This window comes from Pygocentrus nattereri, chromosome 21, assembly GCF_015220715.1.
Source record: "Pygocentrus nattereri isolate fPygNat1 chromosome 21, fPygNat1.pri, whole genome shotgun sequence".
Lineage (NCBI taxonomy): Eukaryota > Metazoa > Chordata > Actinopteri > Characiformes > Serrasalmidae > Pygocentrus > Pygocentrus nattereri.
The window spans coordinates 18,779,352-18,793,148 of NC_051231.1; the positions used below are offsets into that span (position 1 = coordinate 18,779,352).

At 39.3% G+C, this 13,797-nt stretch overlaps 1 protein-coding gene across 2 annotated transcripts; it reads right to left on the minus strand.

The window, feature by feature from the left end:
* Window positions 1-2,728: 2,728 nt before the first annotated feature.
* On the minus strand, window positions 2,729-13,094 carry LOC108440342 (leucine-rich repeat-containing protein 3-like). Of its 2 annotated transcripts, XM_017719156.2 has the most exons (4): window positions 13,072-13,094; window positions 12,727-12,848; window positions 6,502-6,548; window positions 2,729-5,462 (listed from the first exon to the last, which is right to left on the minus strand). In XM_017719156.2, the coding sequence occupies exon 4, from the start codon at window positions 5,409-5,411 to the stop codon at window positions 4,557-4,559; it is 855 nt and encodes a 284-aa protein (XP_017574645.1). In that variant the 5' UTR covers window positions 5,412-5,462; window positions 6,502-6,548; window positions 12,727-12,848; window positions 13,072-13,094; the 3' UTR covers window positions 2,729-4,556. The 2 variants fall into 2 exon arrangements, with proteins under 2 accessions (XP_017574645.1, XP_017574646.1); XM_017719157.2 differs by lacking the exon at window positions 6,502-6,548.
* Window positions 13,095-13,797: the final 703 nt, after the last annotated feature.

Consider the following 13,797-nt stretch of genomic DNA (forward strand, 5'->3'; position numbering starts at 1 on the left):
GGAGTTATATTGAGCACAGGAAATGGTGATGAACTCCACAGTTTATGTGTTATAGGTGTGTGATATCTACTGTTGGTGGTTCTACTGGGAGCAGTGCTGGTCATACAGTCTAACAGCACTAGGAGGGAAGGGCCTCCAATAGCGCTGCTTCACACACTTAGGGTGAAGCAGCCTGTCACTGAAGGAGCTGCCCAGTGTTTCAGCTATTCTCCAGCATGGATGGTAGTCTGGCTAGCATCCTTCCGTCTGCCACTAGCGTCTCCCACTGCCTGCACTAGGGGGCTTCCCAGGACAGAGCTGGCCCTCTTAATAAGTCTGTTAAGTCTCTTCCTGTCTGCAATTGAGATGCTTATATCCCAGCAGACCACTCCATAAAAGATGGCTGATGCCATAACTGTGTCGAAGAAGGTCCTTAGGAGTGTGCCTGCACTCCAACAACCTGAGTCTCCTAAGCAGTTAGAGACTGCTCTGGCCTTTCCTATAAAGTGCACTTGTATGACAGTCCAGTCTATCGTTGAGGTGAAATATTTATAAGAGTATTGTCTTCCCTGGTAGTTCACTTGTGGAGGGAATGACTGCACCCACCTCCATCTCTTTGGCCTTCCCTGCATTGATCAGGAGGTGGTTATTCAGACACCAGTCCACAAGTCCTGGGTCCGTTCTCTGTACGTTCTGTTGTCTTTGTCTGTAATGAGTTCGATGCTTGCTGAGTCATCTTCTGCGGTTGACAGTTTGGTTAGCGTCAATGAAGTCGTACAGAGTGAAAAGGAATGGTGTCAGGACTGTCCCCTCAGGGCCTCTGTGCTGTTGAACACTATGGCAGAAACAGAGTCTTATGCCCTCACATACTGTTGTCAGTTGGATGAGAGTCCAGAATCCAGAATGTGTTCAACTGTCCCACAAAGCTGATCTGCACAGGACTGTCAGGCATCAGGCGCTGGTGCCATCCGGACCCGCAGATTTCCTCACTTTGATCTTTCTAAGCTTCTTTCTCACCTGGGCACAGATTGGAGCAGGGAGGCTGGGTGCTGGAGTGTGCAGGTAGGGGGCTTGAGATGACAGCAAAGAGACCAGTGATGAGTGGCTGTGGGGTGAGAGTTGTGTCAAGGGGGGCAATTTTGGGAGAGGGGACAGGGCAGTGCCATGAGAGTCCAAAGGAGGGAGGGGTGCACCAGGGACCAGGGGTTTAGGGGGAGGTGAGTGATCAAATATTTGGAAAAACAGATTAAGATCGTTCACCCACTTTTGGTCTTCTACATCTTGGGTTAGAGTTTCTTGTGCCTGGAGATTGTCTTTAGGCTTTTAGATGTTTTAGATGTAGCTGTTTTTTCCCTCCCTGATTTTTCTTCAGTTTCCCCTTCACAGCTTTCAGTTCCTCCTTGTCATCTAAAGGCCCTCCTTTCCACCTTCAGTAGAACATTTATGCCAGGGTTAATCCATGGTTTGTTTTTGGAGAAATACTGAAGAGTCTTGATGGCTAAACTGTTTTGAAGTCAGTTATGCAGTCTGTGAGAATGTCAATGTCCTCCCCATAAGCATAACTTGCCCATGGGCATCTAAAAAGAAAGTAAAAAAAATAGAAACTAAAACCCTCATACTTTCTCCATAGAGCATAGTGGTCATTGGAAGCCCTTCTTTTTCCCCCAAAGATTTTGTTCTGCTTGATTAGCTTCACTTTGTACTACTTTTAAATCTTCATATTTTATCTTCTATATCAATTTCATGCAGAACTATGAAGCTCCATATTGAGGCCATAGCAGCCTTTTTAGCTGATTAGTGTTTGACCATCTTTGTAACAAGATCCATCTACAAGGAGTATTCAGTCTGCCTTAGCTAATGCGGTAGCAGTCTGATCTGAGCTTCCTATATTTTTCTGATTGAATCACACAACCATGCTTTTTTCCTATCATCAGAAAGGGACAACAAATCAGCTGGATTTTTGGTTTTACATACAGTAAGGGTGACATCTGGGTATTCTAAAAACCTCTGATAGTTAATTAGTATCTTGGGGATCAAATCAGGTTAATCAGTTTGTAATGTGCTAAAATTCAATACGGTACCCTGTTGAAATTGCAGAAGCCTTCTCATACATCAAGTAAACTGCTGCTATATTTTAATAGAGTCTCTAGATTTTGTTAACACTTTAGTCCTTTGAGATATACCTAGCTCTGCTGCAACTTTTTCAGTGACGCCTTATGTCCTCTTTCAGCTAACAGGGTTAATAAAGCAACTGAATTGCTATGGCAAGTTTCCAGATCAGGAGTTGAAATTCTACATATTACTTTTCATAAATTTGTTTATTAGTCCAACCCCTTACTGTGCTTTTTTTTCACTTGACCTTAATATTACAACCACATCAAAACTGATTATTCACCCTATAGAACCCCCAAAATCCAAATCAATGATTCCATAGCTTATTTTTCAATTATTACTCTGGTCAGCATTGATGCATGTATCCCTGGTGTCAATCCCAGCCTTATTAGTGGTTCATTAATCAAACAACACCTTATGGCTGCTTGCTAACTCTACGTTCCAGCAGTCCTTACAGCTTTCAAAAAGGAAGCAGCCTCCTGTCCTCAAGGATACCTGTAGAGGGAACCACACCTCACTTCCTTCTGCTGTTCAGACTTATAGGGCTCAAGCACTTTTACAGTCTCTTTAAGCTATTTTTCAACTCTAGTAGCCAGACTACTGTGCAAAACAAAAGTATAAAGGATGCACACACCAGTAAGGGAAATATTACTGCACTTCACCTTAGTGTACACTGTACAGTCAGTACACTGCAGCTTAAATTTTTATTATGTACACTTTAGTTAACCCTTCATATATCCATAATTCTAGACAAACATACACTTAACACACAATTTGCAGCATCAACACAAACACACTGCATGCTTATATACCATGTGTCAAACACAAGGCCCATGGGCACACAAACCTATCTGGCCTGCAGCAGTATTTTGTAATTTTATATTAATATTTGCCCATTTCACAATGCACTATACTACAGTTTCCAACATGCTTTGCAATATAATGTGCACTCTCCTACCCCAACAATGATGCATGAGGCGAATGATGTATTGAGGTTACACCTCAATTTTACACAATTCAAGCAAATAAATAGGTTTAAAAGACCTAGCTTCTGGGGACATTTCAATTTTGAATTTTTCAATTATTTGTGTAATATTTCAAGGTCTATATTTTACTGCTGAAGGTTTTTGCATATTTTGAATAAACAATGGCCAGTTTGGGTTATAACACAACATTAATTAAAAATAAAATAAAAACATTTTTTAACTCTGGCCCATGGATTTGTTGAGATTTTTTAATATGGCCCATTTAGTGGTTGAGTTTGACACCCCTGTCCTAGGTGTCAGTCACTATAATTCTAGCTTCTGTCTGCTTTTAAGAAGGAACTAACTCTGTAATTTACTGTAATTTAAGATATAATCATAGCTTCAGAAGTAAATTCTGTACTCCCAAGACTTAAAAATGCCTGTAGTTCCATGTTTATTAGGTCATGAAATCTGCAATCATCTGCAACGCTACCACAAGCCACATCTGTCAGTTACCTGTTCAGATAGCTATCTATTATCCACCTAGCTAGTGCTTTTTCTCATACATTCATGCTTTAAATACAGCAAATACAACTTTTCCTGTTAATCCAAGTTTATATTCTCATGCTATGATTAATCTTTGTGCAGCATGCACATAAAACCTTGATGTTTATACAGAACAGGCAACTGTATGAAATGAGCTGCTGAAGAGGAAAAGATTAATCACAGCCTCAGAATATAAATTTGGATATATAAACAGAGAAATCCTAAATATATAGAAATTGAAACATTTATAATAGTGAAAAACAATGCTGTCATCACTGCTACCAGGGATAGATCAAATTAAGCTTGAAGTTGGCTGGGTAAGCAAGAAAAACTGCACCATAGGACACACCCCTGGATTGAGAAGATTATCTGTAATTTCAATAGCAAATTATTAGCTCCCCAAATGACTGCTGAGAGGCCCCAGCACCCCCATGACCCAGAAGGATAAGCGGATTAGAGAATTTGTGACTGTGTGGATCCCCAAATGAGCATCCATTCATCAGAAAGGCACAAATTAGCCAGTTATGAATGTATATAATTTACTGAGCTACTTACTGTAATTAGTTAGCCCCTAATTTTACAGTACCTTTATAGTAGGCCCTATAGTTAGCCCCTAATTTTACAGTACATCAGCTAACAAGCCCCCCCAACAAGCTCCCTGCACCCTGGCGATTTGTGTCTCAGATTAAGGGGGACTTTGACTAAAAGCTCTGTATTTGCGCCCAGGGGTGACTTGTGAACCCACTGGCTGGACTATTCATGTGTGTTGTGGAAGGATATATTTTTCATACAGATTGCCTGGACAGAATATCTCACAATCCTTGTGCATATGGTTGAATGTCACCTTGTGGAATCAAGGTCAAATCTTTGGCATGAACTCTTGATTCTTGATTGTTTCCTGATACATAGAGAACTGGAACTGTGAAAACCCTTCTGTATATCCAGAATATTAACTTATACGCTATCAGATATACACATTGCATCCTTCGGACATGCAAATTCGTTACCATTCATAAAATGTAGGTTTCTGTGGTAGATTTGTGTGCTGGGGAAGGATGCTTTGTGTCTCGTGTTCTGTGCCTGATTGTGTCTTACATAGTACACCACGTATCCGATGACCATGAAGAACCACACAAACATGATGATCAGCATGGCCACATCAATAGTCCTGCGTTGCAGACTGCAGAAATTCACTCCAGAGTCCAGTAATTTGACTAGAGGTTGACCCACGTGACCAGTCACTGGTCCTGCCTCCTCCCAACGGCTGCCCTCGTTGGTCCCCCGAGCTGAGCTTTTACACACAATCTCATGCACTGTCTCAGGCTCCAAGTTGAGGCTCTCAATTAGTTGCTGCAGGCTGCAATCACAATGCCAAGGATTGTGATAGAGTCTGGTTTTTGCTCGAGTGACACCAAATTCTTCTTGCCTGGCATACCTCAACTGATTGTATGAGAGGTCAAGGAGTCGGAGTTCAGTACTCAGGTGGCGCAATGCTCCAGATGCAAGTGAGTCAATTTTATTGTGAGATAAGTGAAGGGCTTGCAGATGCAGTAAATCTTGGAAGGCATCCTCTGGAATGCTATTTATAAAATTATGGTCCAGGTGGAGTGAGACTGTCTCCAAAGGTAGATCCCGAGGGACTTCCAGCAGGCCTGCAGAAACACATAGCACTGTCTTGCTCTCCCAGGCACATTTACAACCCTCTGGGCACCCCGCACACACCTGCACCCACAGGCTTGCACTAAGCAGGGCACAAAGCCAGCAGATGGCACCAACACATTCATTGTCTGCCCTCAAATCTGTGCTCATCACATCACCGTAGCCACTTAACACATAACCGGAGCAGAGGGCTGAGGTTGCCTGTTTGGAAACAGAATCAATAAAGCAGGGAGTAAAAGACAAATTCACAGATCAGCATTTACTATCCTAGAAAGAAAGTCAACATGTAATAATGACTAATGCTATGTAGCACTTGCCAGAAGTAAAACTAATAATTATTTTACTGTGAATCAATGCTGGATTGAGCAATTGGGAGAACTGATAAAATTCCCAAAGGGCTGGTAGAGTTTTGGGCTGGTTATTAATATGTACACTCACACATATAACAAAAACATTCAGACAAACTACATGTTCTTGGAATATAGGGTAACAACTGCACTGCTATTGGGAGTAGCCTAATGACATGGCTGGATATAATCACGTTTTGAAATTGTGTCAACAAAGTTGGCTATCCACTTTCCGTGTGTGTATATAGAGTTGGGCTGGTCTGCATCATGTAACTCCTGATCTGAAAACAAGATGCTGTGACTCCAGAGAAAAAAAATCATTTGTCATCAGCATTTAGTATCATCATTTCACTCCTAAAATGACTGTAGTGGTCGAGAGCAGAGCCGGCCCTGACCAATGTGGTGGCCTAGGCAAGATTTTGGTTGGTGCCCCCTGCATCATCAATCACTCAATACACTCACACAGACACTGCAAAGCTTTATGTTTTTGAGGTTTTTTTTTTAATTTTAGAACGAAAACAACAGTAAAACAGTAAAATCAGTATTAAAGAAACAAATAAAAAGTAAATGAATTATAAATATAACCGTATAACAATAAATAAATATAAAGGTGTTGCACAAAAAAATATTTTACTCTTTTTACTTTTATTTTACTCTTTTACTTAAAGTAGTGCAGAGAACAACTTTCTGCTTATTGTAAAGAGTCTCTAATCAACAAGGATTAAGACCTGCTTATTTAGTGAAAATGGGGGGGGGGGGTCTTTTCAAATTTCTTTAATGAGTTTAGGGAAGTGGGTAACTGATGCTATCACTATCACTAGCTAGTAACTATTTTTCTGAAGGGAACTGTTACTGTACAACATACATATGGTTAATTCACCATATTATATTACCTCTGTTTTTTTGCCACCTTTCTTCCTCCTCTTCTCCTTTTTCTGCCCTGGGCACCAGAGGACAACACAACAGAATTAGATATTTAGGTAAAAATAATTCTCCTTTGCAGTAAAATAAAGCTTTGCTGATCATTTTAACACAGTTTAACTATAATGGTTTTAAGCACCGGAGTTAATGCAGCCTATACCTGCTAATACCTGCTCACTGACCTAACCCTATAATAAATAAACCAATTTCCATTTTAGTTGTGTAACATCCTGATCATAATCCTGAGACAAAATCCTGGCTTTTTGTGGTCTTATTCTAGCTCGGAGTTGGAGAGCGTGTAATGGCCTTAAGTGTAAAAATGATTTATACTGATACAGATAAGAAATTTAAAGATTCCTTCCAAGTAATACTAAAAGAAAATAAGGGGTAGACCTCACAATGATATTGTGACATTGTGAAAATTCGGGATGCATCAATATAATTTTTTTCAGACAGAGTACAGGTATGCATGCATATTTTTTAGTACTTGCTGATACCTAGTCTTGTACCCTAATGAATTACCTACTACCTAGTAGTTGGTAGTTTAAATGAGTTCAATGTATCTTAACCATTATTAGCTATGTTACATTAGTTATTTTGAATTAGTAGTGTTGCCGTAAAGAGCAAAGCCTTTGATTTATACTCACACTGGACGAAAATGTTCTGTCCATGCTATGTGAAACACAGCCTCTAAAGACAGCTCTTGAACAATTTCAAATAAAGCTTTTTCATTCAAAATAACACACTGCACACCACTCTGTCAAACAGAATAATAAGTAAACACATATAAACTTTGGTAGGAACATTTTATGTTTTCCATTTTGATGGCCTATGTGTGTTTACCTGTATTGGGGAAGTGATTGTGATTCTGTTTGTGTGTTTAAAAAAACATCTAAAGTTGCAGTGTTTTCCTGGTGGGACTATGCAAAGGCTACAATGTTCGACGCGACCAGCGACATTGTGTCTGACCCCCTTGGTCAGCAAAACTTCTCTTTGTGAGCAGAGCCTTCTGCAATACCAGCAGTGTGGTTTGTTCATTAGCGTGGCCTTTACAGGGGATCCCTGAGGCATAATATTCACATGGTAGCTAATTTATTGCTGTTATTTATACTAACCAGCCTAATTTAAATTACCAGTATTTGGCATAAAAATAAATAATAATATGTAGAAACATTTAACATTTTATTAATCAGCATCAGTTAGGGTTTCTCTATCACAGTCCTAGTGACTCAACACTGCAAACATTTCTGTGTTTTGTCTCATCTAACACACTTAATTTCACTCATTAACTAATTAAGAAGCTCCTCATGGTCTGAGTCAAGTGGTTAGAGAAAACCCACATTGCTTAAATTACATGTTTTAGGATAGTTGTGAGTGGAGTATGATAACTCACTGAAACATGGGAAAAAATGTAAATAACTTTCAAAAAAAATTTCTTCACATTTATTTAATTTTATTTTTCAAATGAAATGTGGAAAACATTGTCACTACTTACAAGCATTACATTATTATTAATATTATTATTATTATTATTATTATTATATTTATCTGATTGCTTTTGTATTGTTGTAATGAGGAGTGATGAGGAGGTGGATGCATGTGCAAAGACAAGCAAGATTTATTCGGGGCAAATCTATAGTCAGGGTCAATAAGGTCCAGGTTCAGGAAGCCAACACGGAGAGATTGAGGTACAGACATGATAACACAGGAATACAGAGACTACAGAAAACAGAGACTAGGACAAATAACGGAGGCCGGAGGAACGAATACCAAACAATACAAAAAAATTAAACATATCAAACAACAAAGACCAGCCAAGACAATGGGCACAAACAGGGCTTAAATACAACAGGGATGATGAGGGACAGGTGGAAACAATCAGGGGCAGAGTCACGAAACGAGGGGCCGGACTAGACAGAAATACAAATGCACATGGAAGATCAAAACAAAGGGGCACGTGGTCGATCAGAAAGTAAACAGAAAAAAAACATGGAGTAGTGGGAGGAGCCAACCATGACAATTGTAAAAAAAAACTGCATATGAGAAAATAAATATTTGTAATAGGAGAATGGATAATGGATTTGCTTTCCCTAGAAAAGGTCAGTGGCTCAATTCACCAACCATTCACTAACTCACTCAATCTCTAACTTCTTGTCTCTTTTGTTCACTTTCTTTTTCACTCACTCAATCACCCCTTCACACTTTCACTCATTCAATATCTCTTTCCTTCACTCAGTCACTCACTACACCTTTCCCTTACTCTCTTTCACTCATCCTCTCCTTTACTCAAGATGTCTTGCACTCAATGTTTCTTTCTCTCACTCACTGTCACTCACTCACTCACTTTTCAACTCACTCACCCACGCACTATCTGTCACTCCTGCATTATTTATTTCAAGACATAAAAGACTGGATGTCAAGTAACTTTCTTCTATTCAACTCTATCTAAATCAACCCATAAACTTAGAAGTTTCTCAGTTGCATCAGGTATATCTGTAAAAAAAATCTTGTCACGATAGATCTTGATCTGTCATTCAATTCACATATAATTAATATGACTAGAATAGCTTTCCTGCATCTCCACAATATTGACAAATTCAGAAATTTTGCACTGTCTCTACAGGATGTAGAAAAGCTAGTGCATGCATTTATTACCTCAAGGCTAGATTACTGTATTTCCCTGCTATCTGGATGATCCAGCAAAAGCCTTAACAAGCTTCATTTAGTCCAGAACACTGCAGCCAGAGTCACAAGTATGTGGACTTTGCAACCCGGTATGCTAACGTACAGGGCTGAGCCCCATCCCCACTATGGCTACTCAGCCCACATCTCTGTGATGCCTGTTCCAGCATACAGACCACTCATCAGACGTGCCAAACCAGACCAGAATCAAGTGAGAACCTGGCTGCCAGGAGCTATCTCTGCTCTTCAGGACTGTTTTGAGCACACTGACTGGGAGATGTTCAGAGAACCAGCAACCTCCAGTGACTCCATCAACCTGGAGGAGTATACAGAATCAGTAACTGGCTACATCAGCAAGTGCATTGATGAAGTTACTGTCTCCAAACTCATCACAACTCACCCCAAACAGAAACCATGGATGGCTGCAGAGGTGCACATGCTGCTGAGAACACATGACAAGGCTTTTAAGTCAAGGGACAAAGTAAGCCTCAGGATAGCAAGAGCCATGCTTTCCCGGGACATGAAAGAGGCTAAAGGCTCAAAGAAAATCCACAATAATTTTCAAAACACTGCTGAAATGCGACTAATGCATGTGGCAGAGCCTCCAGGCCATCAGCAACTACAAGTCACGTCCACTGAGAAAACACACTACATTGGGTTAACAAAAACATAAAACAGGCATTCAAGGCAGCTCCCCACCCCCACCTTGGAAACTTGGACCATTGCTCTGTTATGCTAGTTCCAGCATACATGCCACTGTTAACCAGAAGAAGACCATTTGTGAAACAGATGAGGACCTGGCAAAGGGAGCACTTCAGTACTAGTTTTTGGATTGACTGGAATGTGTTCAGAGAGGCTGTCACTGTCAACAAACACATCAATCTGTGGGAGTAAGCTGAGTCTGTTATGGGATTCATATCCAAGTGTGTGGAGGAAGTGACCATCACTAAGAATATCACCATATGCACCAACCACAAACCAGAGAAGCTTACCAGAGAGGTACATGTGCCTTTGAGAGCACATAATGCTCCCTTCAAGTTGGGAACAAAGACACTCTTAGATCTGCTAGTGCCAACTTGAACAGGAGTGTGAGAGCAGCAAAGTATGGTCAGAAAATCCAGTCACTTCACTGACTCAAAATATCCCAGGTGCTTGTGGCAAGGTTTCTAGTCTGTCACAGACTACAGGCACAGACTACAGTAATCCCCATGAGCTTGGTAAGGAAACTCGGCCCATTAGGCATCGACAAACCCACTATGCAACTGGACTTCCTCACAGACAGAGCCCCAGGCAGTATGAGTTGGAAGAAAACCTCTAAAACCATTATCGTGAACACTGGAGTTCCCCAGGGCTGTGTGGCATGGACTACACACGCCTCCACTTTTATCAAGAGGGCACAGCAGCATCTTCACTTCCTATGATGGATGAGAAAAACAAATCTCTCCTCACAACTTTCTACAGAGGCACTACAGAGAACATCCTGACCAGCAGCCTCCCAGTGTGGTACGGCAACTGCACTGCTGCAGACCAGATGTACATTCAGAGAATGATGAGGACAACAGAGAATAGAATAGAATGCCTTTATTGTCACTATACACAGTACAATGAGATTAAGAGCAACTCCATCTCAGTGCAAACACACAATGTAAACAAATGACACGGAATAGAATGGGGAGGGGTTGTGCACAGTTCTATGCGTTTGTATATATATGTATATGAAATAAATATAGAAACAAAATAAAAACTATGTTTTTTACAAGATATAAATATGGGGATATTTACAGCTGTATTGTATGTACAATAAATATTGCACATTGCTAAGTATTGCACATATTCCTGTATAATGTACATACATGTACAGTATGATTGCACATTTCCGTATGCAGAGTATTGCACAGTAGCTGGTAATGGAGTCTGGGAACAGACTGGTATGTAGGTGGTGATGGAAGTCTGGGGATAGACTATCAGTGCATCTGTGAGTTGAGAAGTGTTATTGCTTTTGGGAAAAAACTGTACTTAAGTCTGTTTGTCCTTGATCTGATGCATCTGTACCGCCTTCCTGAGGGCAACAGGTCAAACAGTACAGATCCGGGGTGCGAGCTGTCCATTGTGATGCGTTTCGCTCTGCTGACTCATTAGTCAGCAGAATCATTAGAAACCCCCTTCCATCCATACAAGATCTCTACCCATTATGCTGCCTCAGCAGAGCCAGCGAGATAGTCAGAGACCCCTCCCACCCTGCCCATGGACTGTTCAGCCTTCTGCCCTCTGGCAAACGCTACCGCAGCATGTGGTGCAAGACTGCCAGACATAGCAGGAGCCGCTTCCCACAGGCCATCAGACTACTCAACTCCCTCTAACACAACTCTTAACTGTTAAACTCCTGAATGTACACATATACTGTCTAACACTTCTATTAGAACTCTGTCTTCTACATAAATATGCAGCTAATTTTTCTGTGCAATGTTTACAATGTTCTCATCACATGAGCACTATCCTTATCACTTGAGCACTTGTCATTGTTCACCGGTGTCAAGTTTACATTTCCTGTTACACTGTGCAATAAGATTATCTTTGAGAACAATGTGCAATATTTCTTTTATATAAATGCTTATGACAATTTATGAAATGACCATTTTATAATATAAATACACTTGAAAACACATGGCAATTACTTAAAAATGCTACAGAAAAATTACTTTATAAATCATATATACATAGTAAGTAAATTCTAAACTCATATACTTTGGTTTTATGGACAACTTATTTGAAATGATGCTTTTATAATGTGCTAACCTTTAGGAATTATTAAAATACTAAAAGACAATTAAAGATTCTACAGTGAAACCACTTCATTATTTTTCAGCATGTAGTATAAAGACTGAACTGATATATCTGGGTTTTATGGATTACTTATTATAAATGACATGTTATAATATATTTAATTTTCCTTTTCTAATAATTATTAATAAAATGATTAATACACCGACAGCTTTAGTGACCTTGGCTGCCAATTACTTAAAAAGTTTACAGTAGAATCCCATGATAATTCACATATACATTATATGTTAAACTCTGGTGGTTTTATATACTACTTATTTAAAATGACCATTTTATAATGTGTTTTGTTTTGCTTACTATTAAAGTACACTGATAAATATAGGGATTTATGCTGCCAGTTATTTAAAAATGCTATAGTAAAATCACATCATAACTCGTATAGAATTATCAACTTGGAATTAGCATTTTATAATGTTTATTTCTACTTATCATTAAAACACACTGCCAATATTGTGGAGTTTTGCATAGATAGATAGATAGAAAGGAAATAAATAAATGTAAATAGTATAATAAACTCTATATAAACTCAACCTATATCTCTGATGAAAAAAAACATTAATAAATGTTCCAAAGTTACCCATATTTGTGTATATTTTTGATTTAAAGTGTATGCTGACATTAATTGGTCATTCATTTATTAAATGAATAATATTTAAGATATTTTTACTACTCACCTATTAGTATTCTGCTCTCTTGGGTAAGGTAACAAAGACTAGGAGAGCATGCAGACCAGCTGAGAGCAAGAGCAAAGGAGCAAACTTTGTGGCAAAATTATATCCTTGAAGTTGTTACCAAGCTGGCCAAAAGAGGAAAGAAGCACAGAGTTAACTCAGAGAAACTTCCAAAGCCCACGCAGCATTTATTTTCATTTTTCAGTTTTATAAAAGCAGATATTTACAATGAAACTAAATAATAAATAAGAAAAAACTGTACAGAACACAAAAGAAAAAAACTGCAGTCAGGCAGCTAGAAAACAGGCTATTCCACCTAGATTCTGACATTCAGGACATCTGACTTACCTCTCAAGCTCCCAAACCCAGACTCTCCCTTTGGGCTCTATGTGCCCTTTTTAAAAGGCCAAAGCTCCGCCCCTTAGAGCCCAACCAAATTATTCCTAATGAAATGAAAGGCAAACATGAACCCCAAAGCCACTAAACCCATACAAATATAATCATTTAAACACTAACAAATTTCCAAAATTGTAGAGAACTACAAACACCAAATGGAACCGTCGTGCCCTTTTATGCCCTCAGAGACAACTTAAGATATTCTAAATATAATATTTTAAAAGTCATCAATTCTAATTTAACTTTATCTGTTCATAATTTCTTATTTAAATGAATTTATAAGCAAAGAATCAGTTGCATGATCAGTTGCATCAATTTATAAGCAAAGAATCAGTTGCATGACCCCACCCTCAACCACTTCATCAAATCAAATCAAATTTATTTGTATAGCACTTTTTACAACTGATGTTGTCACAAAGCAGCTTCACAGAATTACAGTAATGACAAAGTTTTAACAAGAAAAAAAACCCAGGTGAGCAAGCCAGAGGCGACAGTGGCAAGGAAAAACTCCCTCAGAGCTGATGAAGGCTCACAAGGGGGGGTCAAACTACCTGCAAATGATTATACTACGAATATTAATAGCAGAAGTATTAGTAGTAGTAATAGCAAGGAGTCTATGAAAACTTCAGTGTAGGGTGGGCAGCTAGTCCAAGGCAGGTGGCGGTAGCTGAGGCGTGG